This window comes from Sphaerodactylus townsendi, linkage group LG03 (genome assembly GCF_021028975.2).
Source record: "Sphaerodactylus townsendi isolate TG3544 linkage group LG03, MPM_Stown_v2.3, whole genome shotgun sequence".
Lineage (NCBI taxonomy): Eukaryota > Metazoa > Chordata > Lepidosauria > Squamata > Sphaerodactylidae > Sphaerodactylus > Sphaerodactylus townsendi.
Window position 1 is genome coordinate 178,569,939 of NC_059427.1, and position 15,766 is coordinate 178,585,704.

Here is a 15,766-nt window from a genome sequence, read left to right on the forward strand (position 1 = left end):
TGCCAATGCCCTCCCCAGTCCCTGCTGCAGCGGCAGCTCCAGAGGCCCATTTCCCTTCTCCTTTTATCGTGCTGAGTCCGGGCGCTGGGGACAGGGCCGCGCCCGGACAACCTCCAGTTCCTATTGGGCACGGAGGTTGCTTTAGTAACCCCTTCTCGGCACTCAGAAAAAATTAGTAACCACTTCTAGAGAAGTGGTGAGAACTGGTTGGATCCCACCTCTGCCTGGTATCTTTGTGATTGTGCCTCCTCTCCTTAAGTAAGTGAGCACTGCAGTTGTGGCTGATACCCACTCCGTTCTGCGGCATCTCAACTCCTATGGAGCATAGTTCTGGAAGGCCCCTGACATCAACATCTTTTTAGGGAGCTGTTGAGAGATGGTGTAATGAGCATGGTTTTAAATGCTCCTTGGAAAGAGGGTACTGTGTTGTTTAGCCTATATAGTATGTACCCCAACCTGCCCCGATGGACACTCCCTGTGACTTATGAAAGCAATAATAACCAGATGAGGGTTACTTCATTAGTAAAGAGCCTTGAAAATGTATACACATATAACACAAAACATTTGCTGGGCTTACAGAGTTATAATATTTTACTTAACTTGTTTCTCTGTTCCTACCTTGATATCAGCCAGACTTTGATTTCTGAGTAAACCTTTGACCTTTCCCCCCAGAATAAGTGTGATTCCAGCAACTTAGCCTGTGGTAGTCTTCTCATTTCACTGAAATTAACCTGTTTTATCCCAAAAGCCAGGCTCACTTGGGACACTTCTGAGAGAGGATTTCTTCCCAGAGCAGCAGTGGCGTAGTGGTTAAGAGCAGGTGCACTCTAATCTGGAGAACTGGGTTTGATTCCCCGCTCTGCCACTTGAGCTGTGGAGGCTTATCTGGGGAACTAGATTAGCTTGTGCACTCCAACACATGCCAGCTGTGTGACCGTGAGCAAGGCGCAGCTCTTCGGAGCTCTCTCAGCCCCACCACCTCACAGGTTGTTTGTTGTGAGGGAGGAAGGGGGAGGAGATTGTAAGTCCCTTTGAGTCTCCTTACAGGAGAAAAAGGTGTGTGTGTGGGGGGGGTGGTGGTGGTAATAAATCCAAACTGTAAATCCAAGCTCTTCCCACCTTATCCTCAGGAAACACAAACTCTATCTGAACACATTAGGTGTTGTAGCCCGCTTACTCACAAGTCTGGATCTGACACAGGATCCCTCCAGTCTCACTGTCTGAAGCTCAGGCCTTTTCTGATGAGCTGAAAATATCCACCCTGGTAAAAGAATTTGTAAGAGCGGAAAGTACACCAGGTTTTTCTCTTTCACCTTCCCCCCCTTTCTCCCAATCTGGCTCCTTCAGCTGTCTGTAGGCCCTGATTGGCTGTTACTCCTCTGCAAACACGCCAGACAGGAATACAGAGGATTTTTTTTGCTGACAGAAAGGGGCAAGTCTTTTGCCCACTCATCACAGACGACTGTGAATGAAAGGACTCTTTTTGAAGAAGCCCTTGGATCCAATTCACCAATTACTTTAATTTTATGTTAAAACCATGAAAATAAGCAAACCAAACTATCAGCTTTTCTTATTATTCATGGGATTTTGTTTGGACAGTGGGAGAGAAAGAATTAACTGTGGCATCACTATAAACAGAATCACACTCGACATTTAATATAGAAAATGGGTGACATGGGCGGTGCATTCAGATGTCACTCCAGCTCTCTCTGTTGCCAGGACCCTGGCCACTGGCATCCCTTGAGGTCCCCCACGATTTCGTCTGAAAATTTGGGCACGTGGGGAGCAGCAGCTGGAAGAAGAGTCTTGGAAGAAAACTGGCAGGCAGGGAAAGTGTTAAGTGCTTGCATGCCTCTTTCCCTGCAAATGCCCCCAGAGCTTAATGGACATGACGTCTGAAAATGTATTGTCGAAGGCTTTCACGGCCGAGATCACTGGGGTGTTGTGGGGTTTCCGGGCTATATGGCTGTGTTTCAGTAGCTTTTTCTGCTGATGTTTTGCCTGCATCTGTGGCTGGCATCTTCAGTTGGCATTTCTGACCTTGATTGACCAGTGGTCTGAAGAAGTATAGGTGTTTCATGAATTAAACCCAAGACTTTGACTTCAGTGGCTATCAGTTCCCTACCAGCGCACATCTTGGTTTGCTTCCCTTTCTCCCTGGACCTTGGCCCCTCCCGCACATGCAGAATAATGCACTTTTGATGCACTTTCACAATTGTTTGCAAGTGGATTTTGCTATTCTGCACAGTTGCAAAGTGCATTGAAAGTGCATTATTCTGCATGTGCGGAAGGGGCCCTTGTCAAAATTACCTGATTTTTTACAAAAATTAAAACATTGCAGATCAAATGCACACATAATGTTTAGAGTACTGAAAAGTTTACATAGTACACACAGCTTTTAAATTAATGAGCAATTTTTTTTTGTCAGAAGAGATTATTGGAGCAACAGGCTTACCAGCCATCAAAGCTAACTGTTCAAACAACTGTTCTTCTATGAATGCAAAAAGACAGTTTGAAAATTGACCAGTTATCTCCCAACTGTCTAACAATGTTTTTCCCCCTTCCTATCAGATCATCAATTTCTATATGAATATGTTGACGGAGAGAAGCAAGCAGAAAGGGTTTCCAACTGTTCATGCATTTAACACATTTTTCTTCACCAAGTTAAAAACTGCTGGTTATCAAGCTGTAAAACGTTGGACTAAAAAAGTGGACATATTTTCTGTAGATATCTTGTTGGTGCCTATTCATCTTGGTGTCCATTGGTGCTTAGCTGTGAGTATGGCTTTTAAAAAATATATTTGTTGAAGTGTTTGTCCGCTATTCCTTTACAGTACAAAACAACTTTAAAAGGTCGCAAACCATATATACCCATATCTACGTTCTTAACTATTCGCTCCTACCAGTATTATTGTTCTGTTGTTTCTTATGCCAGTAAAGGTTATGAAATGAAATATACCCATATCACAAATAAAAATCATGGAGAGATATGAAATCTAAGAAAAAGCAATAACCATTGAACTCCTGATCTAAATATTTGGTCTAGAACTGATTGTATTCATCTACGTGTTCCTTAACCTCATCTACGTGTTCCTTAACCTCATCTGCATGTTCCTTAATCTAACCCATCTCAAAAAACACTAAATGGAATCTTTAAGCTCAAAAAGGCAACTTGGCATTAGAAAAGCAAATCAACATTACATATCAACTCTGATTTCATATACCAATGGAATAATACTTCCTCATGCAGTTTCCTAAGTTTTGCCAGAAAAGGCTTGGTACACACCACCTCTGGCAAGGTATTCTATAAAGTGAGGGGGATCACAGAAAAAAACAAAAGCCCTGCAGAGGATAAGTAAAACCTCCCAGAAAGAGGAAACTATGAAAATATGACCGTGTGTGGGTTTTAAAAGTCACCCAGACACAGACCGTGAGAACCAGTCCTTCAAGTATGTGAAATGTAGCTCCCAAGTTGTGAAAGGTTTTATAGGTCAAAACTGGCACCTTGAATTGAGCCCAGAATTTTGCTGGAAGCACAGTCTTTGTGACATCTGTGTTGTACATGTATAGCACCCCTTACCAGTCAAGGGGCACGTTGCTGTACTTGCAATAACTGCTGTTTCCAAGTTGCCTTCAAGAGTAGCTGCACATACAGCGTGTTAACAGTGGTCCAATCTGGTTGATACAGAGCATAAATAGACGTTGCTAGGTAGGTGCAGATTCGATTGTCAGAATCGAGGAAAAGATACAGATCTAACTGATGGCCACAACGCATCTGTTTTTTTAAAAAGCTGAATCCAGGAACACTCCAGGGTGGTCATATGTTCAGGCCAAGACAACTGAACTCTTTCCAGCCTAGGCCAGTAATTCTTAACAGGGGCCATCTTATAGGTGGGCATTTTAGATTTTAAGACAGCTCTTGTCCCCTGTTCTAATGGCTGTTCACAACCAGCAGTGGAGAATTCTTTTATACTGCTTACCCAACCCTGAGGGTAAAGTCCCAGATCCTAGATTTCTTCCCCAGGCCTAGATTTCTTCCCCATGGTACACAGCACATAAGAGTCAAGCCTAACATGTTTTGCCGGGTTCTGTCAGTACGTCTTGATACGCTCAGTAGAAGTGAAAAATGGAAGCCATGGAAGTTGAAAATGCCTTAAAAGGCTGAGAATTATTAGTTAAGAGGGAAAACGCATGAATGGATGCCTTAACTGTGTGTTCTATCTGTCTTAGGTCATAGATTTTAGGAAAAAAACCATCACCTACTATGATTCAATGGGTGGAATGAACAGTGAAGCTTGCAAGATACTATTGTGAGTATTCCAGAATATTTTCTATGGTCCTACTAGTGGGATGTGCCTTACAGGCCATCTCAGTCTGAAATCCATGCATTCAAGTTTTCCTAGCTGGAGGGACTAGCACAGAGTGACATGAAAATGTGGCTCAGGCTATCACAGCATTAGAGATATGCCTTAATTTTATAGAGACATCCCAAAAAGATGTCAGTAAAAATAAACAGGCTACAGTAAACTTTGAGGACCCGAGGGGTTCCTAACATTCAATTTTATGAAAAGTGGGGAGGTTTAAATCAGACTTTTGCAGTTCTAAGGAGAAATTTGTGTACTTCTGAATCAGTAGTTTGAGAGGAAGAAAATACAGGCACAAAATGAATACCTTTAACAACAATGTGTTGCAACACACATTGTGTTCTGTTTGTTCTCATGCTACTGCAACTCTCCAGGAAATTTAACTTTCATTTTGAACTTCCAGCTGGCTTCATCCTTGGAGGTGTCAAGTTTGGTCGCTAAAAATGGCTTTTTAGGAAAGATCCCATAAGAATAAGGTCACTTCTTGCCTTCAGGCCTATTAGTATGATCACTTGGATGTTGCATGTACAAAGGCAACATGTGATGAACAAAGAGGCAAAGACTTCTGCTGTCTAATGGCATGCTTGACCTACCTAAAATTGGGAGAATCTTACTTCACTCCACATCTGCACTGTGCAATCTTGGCAGAGTGATTGCAAATTACAGAGGTCGTCACAGTAGTGTAGTTTTCAGATCAAGCAGATTACCTGGGATAAGGATGGCAGTAATCATACAGCTGTTGGAGGAACACACAAGAAAACAAACAAGTGTTCTGTGAAGGTGTGTGCTAAACATTCAAATAATGAACACATGCTTGAGATGTACGCTACACCTCTGTGCTACAGTCTTACCCAGCCTTAGAGCCAGTGAGTTAGTAGTGATTGAAAGCAATGGACTCTGTCTGGAGAACCCGGTATGATTCCCTGCTCCTACACGTGAGGGGTGGACTCTAATCTGGTGAACAAGGTTTGTTTCCCCACTCTTCCATATGAACCCTGATGGGTGATCTTGGGCCAGCCAAAGTTCTCTTCGAACTCTCTCAGCTCCACCTACCAAACAAGGTACCTGTTGTGGGGAGAAGAATGGAAGGAGATTGTAAGCCACTTTGAGACTCCTTGCAGGAGAGAAAAGCAGGATATAAATCCAAATTTCTCTTACCAGAATTTATCAGGTTGGACTCTACTTAATGCACTCAGCTACATGCAGAGTTTCCTGCGGAGGAAGGTTCCTTGTACCAAATGGTAGGATGTCAGTCACCATCCCTGTGCAGTTCTATTTTAATGTTTTTAATTTAGGAAGCCCTTTATCAGGTGTTGATGGCTTCGTCACCCTTTTCAATTAGTTGATTTTACTGGTTTTGACTTTCACTGTTTTGAAATAGACGTGTCTCTCATGCAACTGACGGAACCTTTTCAAACATCTGCAGCTATCAGAAGGCATGAGTGTCACGGGGATGGCTATGCTGCATCCTCTATTGCTTCAGTAATTCAGCACTCCAGAGCATGCTTACATCCTGTTCCCGCAGTGTCTCCTCAACTTTTGCACGAGATCTTGCATACGCTCTTGTACTGTTAATGCAAGAAGGGAAGCTCTTTTTGCTGCATTCCAAGCTGTATTTTGGGCCTCCCCTGCTGTATCATGATCAGAAGAGACTCTGAGAATGCTGCTTGTAATCTTTGTTTTATCCCAGATGTATTGGGGTTCAGAATAGCCGGGGAAAGCAATGGCAAACTACCCCACAAAAGAGGCTTGCCTATAGAATCACTGCTTGCAGTGGTACCCCAGGGTTGGACATGACTGAAGGGGAAACTTTACCTTTTACCTATTGGGGTTAAACGTGTTTTGTACGAGAGGCAGACAGGAATAAGGCATCCATTAGCAACTGCCATCTCTGGCAAATGATTGTCTGGAGTGAGCGGGTATAAATATTAAGCAACTTCGGTTAAACCTTCTTTGAGTGGGCCTATGGGAAGGAAAAAGGACTTGCTAATTTTTCGGGTACATGCAGGACAAGATTTTGTCTTATCGCTAGGAAAGCTTTGTAAACTAATGGTTGGAATGGTTCAGCTGGGTGTTTTGTGGCTTTTCTGCCACTTGTGCTAGTTCCTGTTGATAGATCTTCCCCAAAGCAAAGCTGCTGCTCCAACTTTTTGCCTGCGTGTAATATTCCTGTCCTGCTTGTCGTTCACAATAGCTGTGGAAGTTACAGAAGCAAATACCAGTGTACAGGGAAGGCCAACGTGAACTCAGACTCGTCCTGGGACATCTGTTCCTGTTGGTGAGATGGGAGCGTAGTTAGATTTATGATAGCCTGCAGGCCTGGCAGGACAGCTAGGGCCACAGGTAGAATGACTCCGGGCTTTTGGCTCGTTGTTGCTGCCCTCCCTGTAATTGCTTTTCCCTTTTCTATTTCATTTCAGGAGGCTTTAATTGGTTGAATGCAGTGGGAGGATCACACCGGGAAGAGGGGACGGAGGTCCTATTCATGGTTAGTGACCCTTTCATGCTTTCAATCTTTAGAGCTTCCTGATTTTGGTGAGTTTGGAATGATCTGTCTGGCTCGTTTTAGAAAAGGGGGAGATTTATGGGATGCCATAAACCTTGTGACTTATTATGATGGGGTCTTTTTTAAAAAAAATGCCTCTCTTCCTTCTGAAAATCAGTTGATGCAAAATAATCTAACCTGAGCGGGTATAGAGTCAAAATGAAATTAATCTTGGAAAGGTTTCAGGTAGCCAGTGTTGGTAGGGGGCTTTCTCTACCTGAGAGCCACTACGAGCCCCAAGAAGACCATTTGAGGCAAAATGGCCTCTCATAATACAGGGCAGCTTCTGGTTGTATATTTATCTTCTTTGTGGCGCTTGCGCTGTCATATGTTGGGATATGAAATGTGCCTGGTTGTGAAATCTAAGGTAGAAATGAACAGTCCCCAGTTAAGAATTATCCAGAAGGCTAGAAGGTTCTGAAATCCTACCATGTAAGCAATGTCTCAGTGGTCTGATGCTAATGGAACAAAGTCTACTAGAAAGCCATTGATTGGGCATGTACCACCCTCCCTTCCCTTCCAAATGTTAAGCCTGGTTTTGCATTACATGGGCACCAGTGCAAACCTGTAGGGCAGATTGTGCAAGTCTAGCAAATTCCATATTGAGTGAGAGCCGCTTCAGGCCTTAAAAGAAACAGCAAGTCACTTTTTTCCTGTGGATCTCACCTCTGACATGCAAAGAGGGTCAGGTTGTGCAAAGAGGTTCCATTGCCTTGGCATGTGGACCGAGTCTTCTGTATGTCACTGAGGGCAGAGGGTGGTGGTGGAATATGTCTATTCCATCCTGCTCTGCACTCACACCGAGACTTGCTCCTTTATGTTCTCTTTACCTGAGGGAGCCCTGTAGCACAGAGTGGTAAGCTGCAGTACTTTGATCAAAGCTCTGCTCACAACCTGAGTCCCATCCTGATGGAAGCTGGTTTCAGATGGCTGGCTCAAGGTTGACTCAGCCTTCCATCCTCCCAAGGTCAGTAAAATGAGTACCCAGCTTTCTGGGGGTAAAGTGTAGATCACTGGGAAAGGGAACGGGAGCAGCAGTGGCGTAGTGGTTAAGAGCAAGTGTACTCTAATCTGGAGGAACCGGGTTTGATTCCCCGCTCTGCCGCCTGAGCTGTGGAGGTTTATCTAGGGAATTCAGATTAGCCTGTACATTCCAACAGACGCCAGCTGGGTGACCTTGGGCTAGTCACAGCTCTTCGGAGCGCTCTCAGCTCCACCTGCCTCACAGGGTGTTTGTTGTGAGGTAGGAAGGGTAAGGAGTTTGTAAGCCCCTTTGAGTCTCCTATAGGAGACATAGGGGGATATAAATCCAACTCTTCTTCTTCTTCTTCAAAACACCCTGGACACGTTTGCCTAGTAAACATCATGATGTGGCATCACCCATGGATCAGTAATGACCTGGTGCTTGCATGTACTACCTTTACCTTTTAGACAACTCTGGAGTTGCTGTAGCTGTAGGGCTGGTTTTGCTATATGACCTATTTTACATCCCCATAAGCCATCATCTTATTGCTGTTTAAAAACAGAGCTCAAGATCCAAAAGACCTACTGTAGGCCAGCAGAACAATTTATCTAGCGGGTTTTAATAAACAAAAAGGAAAAAAAAGTCTGTCATTGGAAGAGAAAAGGGTTTGCCATAGAACAGTGATGGCGAACCTTTTCGAGACCGAGTGCCCAAACTGCAACCCAAAACCCACTTCTTTATCACAAAGTGCCGACACGGCAATTTAACCTGAATACTGAGGTTTTAGTTTAGAAAAAATGGTTGGCTCTGAGGCATGCGTTACTCGGGAGTAAGCTTGGTGGTAGTCGGTGGCTTTGCTTTGAAGCAACCGTGCAACTCTTCGAACGGGTGAATCATGACCCTAGGAGGGTTGACTCAGAAGCAAGCCACATTGCCAGCAACCGAGCTTATTCCCAGGTAAAGGATTGCGTTTCAGTTCTTTGCATGAAAATCAGTGGGGTTTAACAGCGCGTAACAGGGTTACCTATACTGCTTCCCCAAAACTAGGTCTTAGGTTTAATGCTAATAATCGAGCACAGCGGCCCAGGCCAGGCTAGATGTGTTTGGGGGGGGGGGGCAATTTCCCCCCACATGATGAACTCTGTGCGTGCCCACAGAGATGGCTCTGAGTGCCACCTCTGGCACCAGTGCCATAGGTTCGCCATCACTGCCATAGAACTTTGACGGATGCAGGCACATGTTTCTCAGGAAACACAGTCTAAAGGCCCCTTGGATATATGAAATTGGTCATATGGGTTTTTTTTCAGAAGAGCAACCCAGTCTGATCTCTCAGTTCAGTTCAGTGACAGGAAAGGGCTGATGCAATCTTGAAGCATGTCTTTAAAAAGAAACAGGGAGAAGCGAAAATAGTCCCAAGTCCCTGTGTGAAAGCGCTGCTGAAATTTATCCTGGGACTCGCATTGCAGTGGATCAGTTGCAAAAAATTACCTGAAAACTGTACAACGTATAATTAAAACAGCTCAGTTTGTTTGCCGGAGACATACCAGACTGAATGGGTTACATTTATTTGGAGTAAGGTAGGGGTTGGGCAGGGGATTGTGTTTAGCAAACAGGTCTTTCATCCGGCACGATGCGTCCCAGCACAAGTTGGACGGGACCTGTTTGCTTTGGAAGCGCGGCACAGCATTTTAGTGTCGAGCCATTGGAAATGGTTACCCAGTGAAGGCAGTTGATTTTTGAATGTTTGGAAGGAGGTAGTTAAGCTAGTTTGTTGTTCAGCTGCTCTGAATGCCACTGGCTGGAAGAAATAACTATTATGTGTCTGAGGCCCTATTTGGCCCCCTCAAGGATCAAAGCATTGCCATTCACCTGGCTTTTCTGAGTCTGTGTGTACATTCTATGTGGAGTTACAAAGGAAAAAGGATTGCAGAAAACTGTAGAAATAGGCAGTTAGAAATCGTAATTGTGAAGTATGGCATTGTGGTGGGATATATGTATTTGTGTTTACATGTTTTTATTTGTTTTAACTGAACTATATATATGTGTGTGTGTTTTTAACATCATTGTAATGGTTGAAATGTTTTCACGTGAAACTTGAAATGTTTTCATGTGAAACTTGGGGAACCTGGTTTGGGTGGAAAAGCGGCATAGAAATGTAATGAATATAATGTATCCCAAAATGTATACTATATCCCAGCAGCTGCCGTTTCACCCCATGTTATCTCAAGATCAGGGGTAGAGTCGGCAGACGGATCTAGAATTCTGACATTGCAAGGATGTGTGCAGCACCAAAATGACTGCCACAGGTGGGAGGGTCAGCCACGAAAGGATTGAGCAGCACGGAAATCTGTTCCCCGTCCTCTGGGGCTTGGCAAGCATTGGGAAGGGAAGGATCAGCCAGATCCTTTGTGCTGCACCATGGAGAATCTGTCCCTTAACTTCACTAACACAGTGCAGATCCTTGTGCTGTGGTGGCAGCTACTGTCCAAGCAGCTTTTAAAAAAAATCTGCACAACCAAGCAGAAGTGGTGCTGGGCAAAAGCCCTACCTTGGCCACCCCCTTCCTAAAATCACTTGCTGGGCACCAGAGAAGGAGTCTGTTTGCACCATGACGCCCGCAGACACCACACTGGGGATCCCTGCTCTAGATACTAACTTCTCCAAGTGGATTATTTCTTGCCTCTAGCTTCCGCATTTAACACAACAGATACAACTTAGTGCAATGGAACCTTGTGTTCAGGCACTGAGAGGGCTGCTAATCGCCCCATTAGCTTCTTCAATATTGAGTGAGAGCCACCTGGGAGCAGCAGGGGCATAGTGGTTAAGAGCAGGTGCACTCTAATCTGGAGAAACTGGGTTTGATTCCCCGCTCTGCTGCTTGAGCTGTGGAGGCTTATCTGGGGAATTCATATTAGCCTGTGCATTCCAGCACACGCCAGCTGCGTGACCTTGGGCTAGTCACAGTTCCTCAGAGCACTCTCAACCCCACCTACCTCACAGGGTGTTTGTTGTGGGTGGGGACAGGAAAGGAGTTTGTCAGCCCCTTTGAGTCTCCTTACAGGAAAGAAAGGGAGGATATAAATCCAACTCTTCTTCTTCTCCTTCTTGTAAACTGACCCATTCTTCTTGAAGGCAAAATGCATCGCTCTATGTGTGCATGGCTGAATGAGCAGCCAGATCTGTACAGGAGGGATGTCAGCCCAGGGTTCTTGCTGTGCCCCCTGTTCCCACCCAAAAGAGTTCCACAGTTCAGTCCTATGCAGTTCCTGAAATCAGTGGGCTTAGACTGGAGTAACTCTGCACAGGTATGTATTGGCCGTCTGCTTCATGACCTTCCAGTTGGAGGATCAGTGATGCAGGCATGACCTTGGATTATGAAGAAAGAACACTTAAACAAGGTTCAGTACGGAGCTGAAATTCTTGACAAAATTTTGTTTTCCAGAGGTTTTTTAGCCAGAGGAATCCACTTATTCTTATCAAGGGAGTTGATGTTTTTGTAGCTTTAAACCTTCTGTGATGGATGTTTTGGAGCTGAGCTTTTAAACAGGGCTGCGAAAGAGGCATTTTCTGAAATTAAAATAATTAAGCGGAATAACTTAACTATTGGTTCTTTGTATTGTCAAAGGCTTTCACAGCCGGAATCACTGGGGTGTTTGTGAGGTTTCCGGGCTGTATGGCTGTGTTCTAGTAGCATTTTCTCCTGACGTTTCACCTGCATCTGTGGCTGGCACCTTCAGAGGATCTTATTGGTTCTTTCTCATTCTCTCCTGACTTCTGCAGGCAATACCTAAAGCAGGAAAGCCTGGACAAAAAACGAAAGGAATTTGACACCAATGGCTGGATGCTGCTGAGTAAAAGAAGCCAGGTATGTTGGCCTGATCTAGCCAGCTACTCTAAAAAGGTCCAAAATAATGTAAGTTATTCATTGCAGCCTGTGCACATGTCCCTCCTCTTAGGGCAAAACAGAAAGTCCCTCACAGTCGAACACATTCTGACACTGCAAGATGGGTGCAGCACCAAAATGGCTGCCACAGGCGGTAGGTCTGTATGCAGCTGTTTGGGTCATATGTGCCATGATTGACAGTTTAAAAGGCTTAGATCTGGCTGACATAATAAGCTTGTGAATTGAAACCCCCCGTATACTGAAGTTTCTGAGCCCCTGCCTAAAGCAACTAGTCGTTCCAGTGGCTACAAGCACCAGCAACTGGAGTGACTTCTTCTGAGACTCTTTTTGCAGAGGGAGCTACCATTAATGTTTGTCCGCATTCCTTCTGGCAAAGAACAAAGAGCTTGCCTGCAGTTGGCAAAGCAGGGAGAAAGCAACCAATTGGGGAAATGGCTGGGAATGACTGCTGAGATTGAAATCATGAGGCACTACTGGAAGGCAAGATGGTGGCAGTTCTGTCTTTGCCTAAAACATGGCTCCTTTAGCAGCTGCTGGAACAGACAGCCAGAGCAGACCCTAGGCAACTTCTCTTTATTGGGAGCCTCTCACATGCCTCTTGTTTTGTACCTTTCCTAGATAGCCAAGACAAAGGATTCCCAATCTAGCCATCTTCTTGACCAGAATGATACTGGGCTATTTGTTCCCATTCATTCCATAGCCTTGCTTTTTCCTGTCCCCGGTCCCAGAGTTTGGAGGGGTTTCTTAAACCTTTCATTACTCGGAGCTGTGTATAGCACAAGTCTCTGTTAAAGTTAACATGAGGTTTTTTGTCATCTAAACAGATAGGGCTGGGTTTGTTTGTCTTTAAAGGAGATCCCTCAACAGATGAATGGCAGTGACTGTGGGATGTTTGCTTGCAAATATGCTGACTACATTACCAAAGACAAGCCAATCAACTTCACTCAGGTGAGCTGGCCGACGGGGGGAAGCGACGGCTTTATGGCTAGATGTCAGGTTGGCTCTGGGTGTTCAATGTTGGCCCTGGTTACCTGTAAGGGGTCTCTGTGCTATTTCCCTTTCCCTTCTGTCTGCTTGGTACGTAGATAACAGAAGCATCTCTGGTTGGCTCGGCCAGATGGGTGCTATTTCCTGTCTGGCCTTGTGGATGACTTTTGCTTTCCCACACTTTTCCCGCTTTTGTATTACATGCGAAGGGGCTGGTTGGGGGTTGGATTCAGAGGGATTATACTGTGCGGGCTTTGTGATGGTGTGGGGTAAAACCCCTATAGCAGAGTAGCACAATATACTGGAACGTAGTAGGAAGTCAGACGCACACAGCAGCTCATCTTCACAGAAGCGGTCCTACTTTTATTTGTTCACAAGTATAGCTCACTCAAGCAAAGTGCTTCGCAAGGCAAAGCAAAGACAAGTGTCTCGTAGTCCTCAGTAAACTGCAACCTTATATCTGGTTTACTGGCCAATCACAGTCCATTGCCAATCAATCCCAGAATGAGGCTGTGTCAGGTGTTACCTGTCAGCTGTCAGTTAGATTTTGATGATCAGACACATTTTACATCAGTGCTCTGACAGGTTTGAATGTTGGTTTAGAACTGGCTTCTGCAAAGCCAGGCACATGGTGTCCAATTCAATAAAAGCTTCTGATCAATGAGATCCAGGGCTGGACATTGAGTAGATTCATATGTCTGACACTAGAAGGGCTGGGCTTATTAGCAGGGGTGCCTTTCTGCCTTTAATTAGATTTGTGCTTAAAGGATCAAGGAAACACAAATTCTGTAAACAAGAGTTCCATGAAAGGTATTCCCATATACTTGGGTTCATTGTACAATTCTGTTTTCTAAGATCTTGGTTTTCAAGTAATGTTCTGAGCAAAATAATGAAGGTGGGTGTGAAGGATCTGGATGCTTCTGAGGAATTCTTCTGCTATAAGTCGGCGCAGCGAGGACTGGCATGCTTTTGTTTTGTGTTAACGATTCCTATGGCTGCTTTCCTGCCTTTAAAGCAGCTTAAGTTGTGGGTGTGTAAGAGCTGGGAATGGTGCGGGGCTGGAGTAGCCAGAAGAAAACTTCAAAAGAAAGTTTATGATCTTTCTGAAGTGCCTCAAGGCCTGGTTATCAGAATATAACTCTTGACAATGTATTTTAAAAGATTGATTTACTGCTTTGTTTATTTATTTTGCTAAAGCAACACATGCCTTATTTCCGGAAACGTATGGTCTGGGAGATTCTCCATCGCAAGCTGTTGTGATTTCTCACCAAACGCAGGACCCTTCAGAGACTAAATAGGCCTTCACCCTTCTCAGCCATCTCAGATACAGACTGCATGGGATTTCCATTGGTACTTATCAGACTCTGTTTAAACAAACAAGCAAAACCTCTGTGGACATTTTTGTTGATTTTATTTTTTACAAAATTCCAATTTGTGGACCCAAATGCTGTGGAACCCTTTCAGAAGCACACCTGCCTTGGATTGGGGAGGGGCAGGGGAGTTATTTTGAAACCAACGCTGACGAACACATCTTTTAACCATCCTGGAGTTCTGCCATTTTACTTGTGAGCCCTGCAGCTGATATGAGCAAATAATGTTAGACTTGCCAAGCTTCATTTGGGGGATGGCTCAAAAGCACTTGGGCAGTTGTGCCATTTCTGCCATGATCTTAGACTCGCTTGCCAGCATCCAGTAAGGTGGCGCCGCTACGACTCCAGCTGCAGCACATACCAGCAATTTCTTTTCTGCAGCGTAAAGCGTACTTATAGATGCATACTTAAGCACTGATACACATGTCTGGGGACCTGCTCATATGACATTTCCCAAATGCGTATGCATTTTTTAAATTCCAACATGGCACATTGGCTAATTCGAGTTGTTTCCCTGCAGCAATCGATGAGATGTAGCTCTGCCCTTTTAATTTCTAAATCCTCTGAAGACCAGGTGAGAATTGGAATGCTTGAGGATGGAAAGCTCTGATAGACACACCAGCACATGAAAAACACCCGTACTGCTCTTTTCATCAGCGCATGGCTTTTCCTTCACTTCTGTAGCAGTGGCAAAGGAACAATCTTTTTTCGCTGGTGTTCGAGCCAAGGATCTTCTAGCATTCAAAATCCATTTTGTCCTAGTGAAACGTTGATTGGCTTTTCTCTGACGCTCTCTCTGGAAGCCCTAAGAATGATGACATGTTTACCCATGGGGAGGCTTTTTGGTCTGTGCCTCCTCCACAGCTGCCTCTCATGGGCAGAGAGCAGGCATAGAATCCGACTGGGGCAGGGGTCTGCAACCTGTGGCTCTCCAGATGTTCATGGACTACAATTCCCATCAGCCTCTGCCACCATGGCCAATTGGCCATGGTGGACTGGGGGAAGAAGGCCAGAGCACTTGGGAGCCTTGCCTGGGGTCAACCGAATAAAAACCAGCACATATCCCCCATGCCCCATTGTCTTGGCTTGTGAACAAAATTGTAAGGAGATCCTGTAATAAAGATTGACTGTCCCATTACATCCCAGGCACAGATTAGGATCTGTACCCTAAGGTTTGCGGGCAAGTAAAACTGCTGTCGGTTGACCGGATGCTTGACTGACAAAGGAGAATGGAGCTCTTTGTAGAATTTAGGTACAACATGACTTGTTTAAAGCTCTTTTTATAATTATTGGTTAAACTGTTTTATAGACCATGAATATATTTATACGCCTTTCTCAATGGTGCAGTGAACAAATATATTGTATAGTATGTCTATTAGGCTTTGCAGCTATTGTACGTACTGTATAAAATTCTCCATGTGGAATTCTCACCGCCTCTTCCCTCCTCCCCCCTCTTTTGTTATCAATAGCCATAAATGGTGGGGCTGGAGGGTGGGGCCATCTGAACTGGAACTCCTCCTCAAAAGTCTGCGTTTGACAGAGGTCTGTCTGGTATTGCAGGACAGCAAATGGAATCTTTCTGGATTCTATATGAAATGTATGTCACAAGTGCTGCCAGTGGCAGATTTTATA

General features: G+C 44.6%; 1 protein-coding gene across 3 annotated transcripts in view; it reads left to right on the plus strand.

Annotated features, from left to right (window-relative positions):
* The window catches only part of SENP1 (SUMO specific peptidase 1), a 36,794-nt gene extending 21,704 nt beyond the window's left edge, over positions 1–15,090 (plus strand). For 2 of the 3 annotated variants that reach the window (XM_048490484.1, XM_048490483.1), the window contains 5 exons: positions 2,572–2,775; positions 4,231–4,310; positions 11,654–11,738; positions 12,630–12,725; positions 13,962–15,090. In XM_048490484.1, the coding sequence (XP_048346441.1) occupies positions 2,572–2,775; positions 4,231–4,310; positions 11,654–11,738; positions 12,630–12,725; positions 13,962–14,024 (528 nt within the window). In that variant the 3' untranslated portion in view covers positions 14,025–15,090. Of the gene's footprint in view, positions 1–2,571; positions 2,776–4,230; positions 4,311–6,784; positions 6,853–11,653; positions 11,739–12,629; positions 12,726–13,961 lie in introns of those variants that run through there. The other variant, XR_007243984.1, reaches the window with a different exon arrangement.
* The last annotated feature ends 676 nt before the right edge of the window (positions 15,091–15,766 follow it).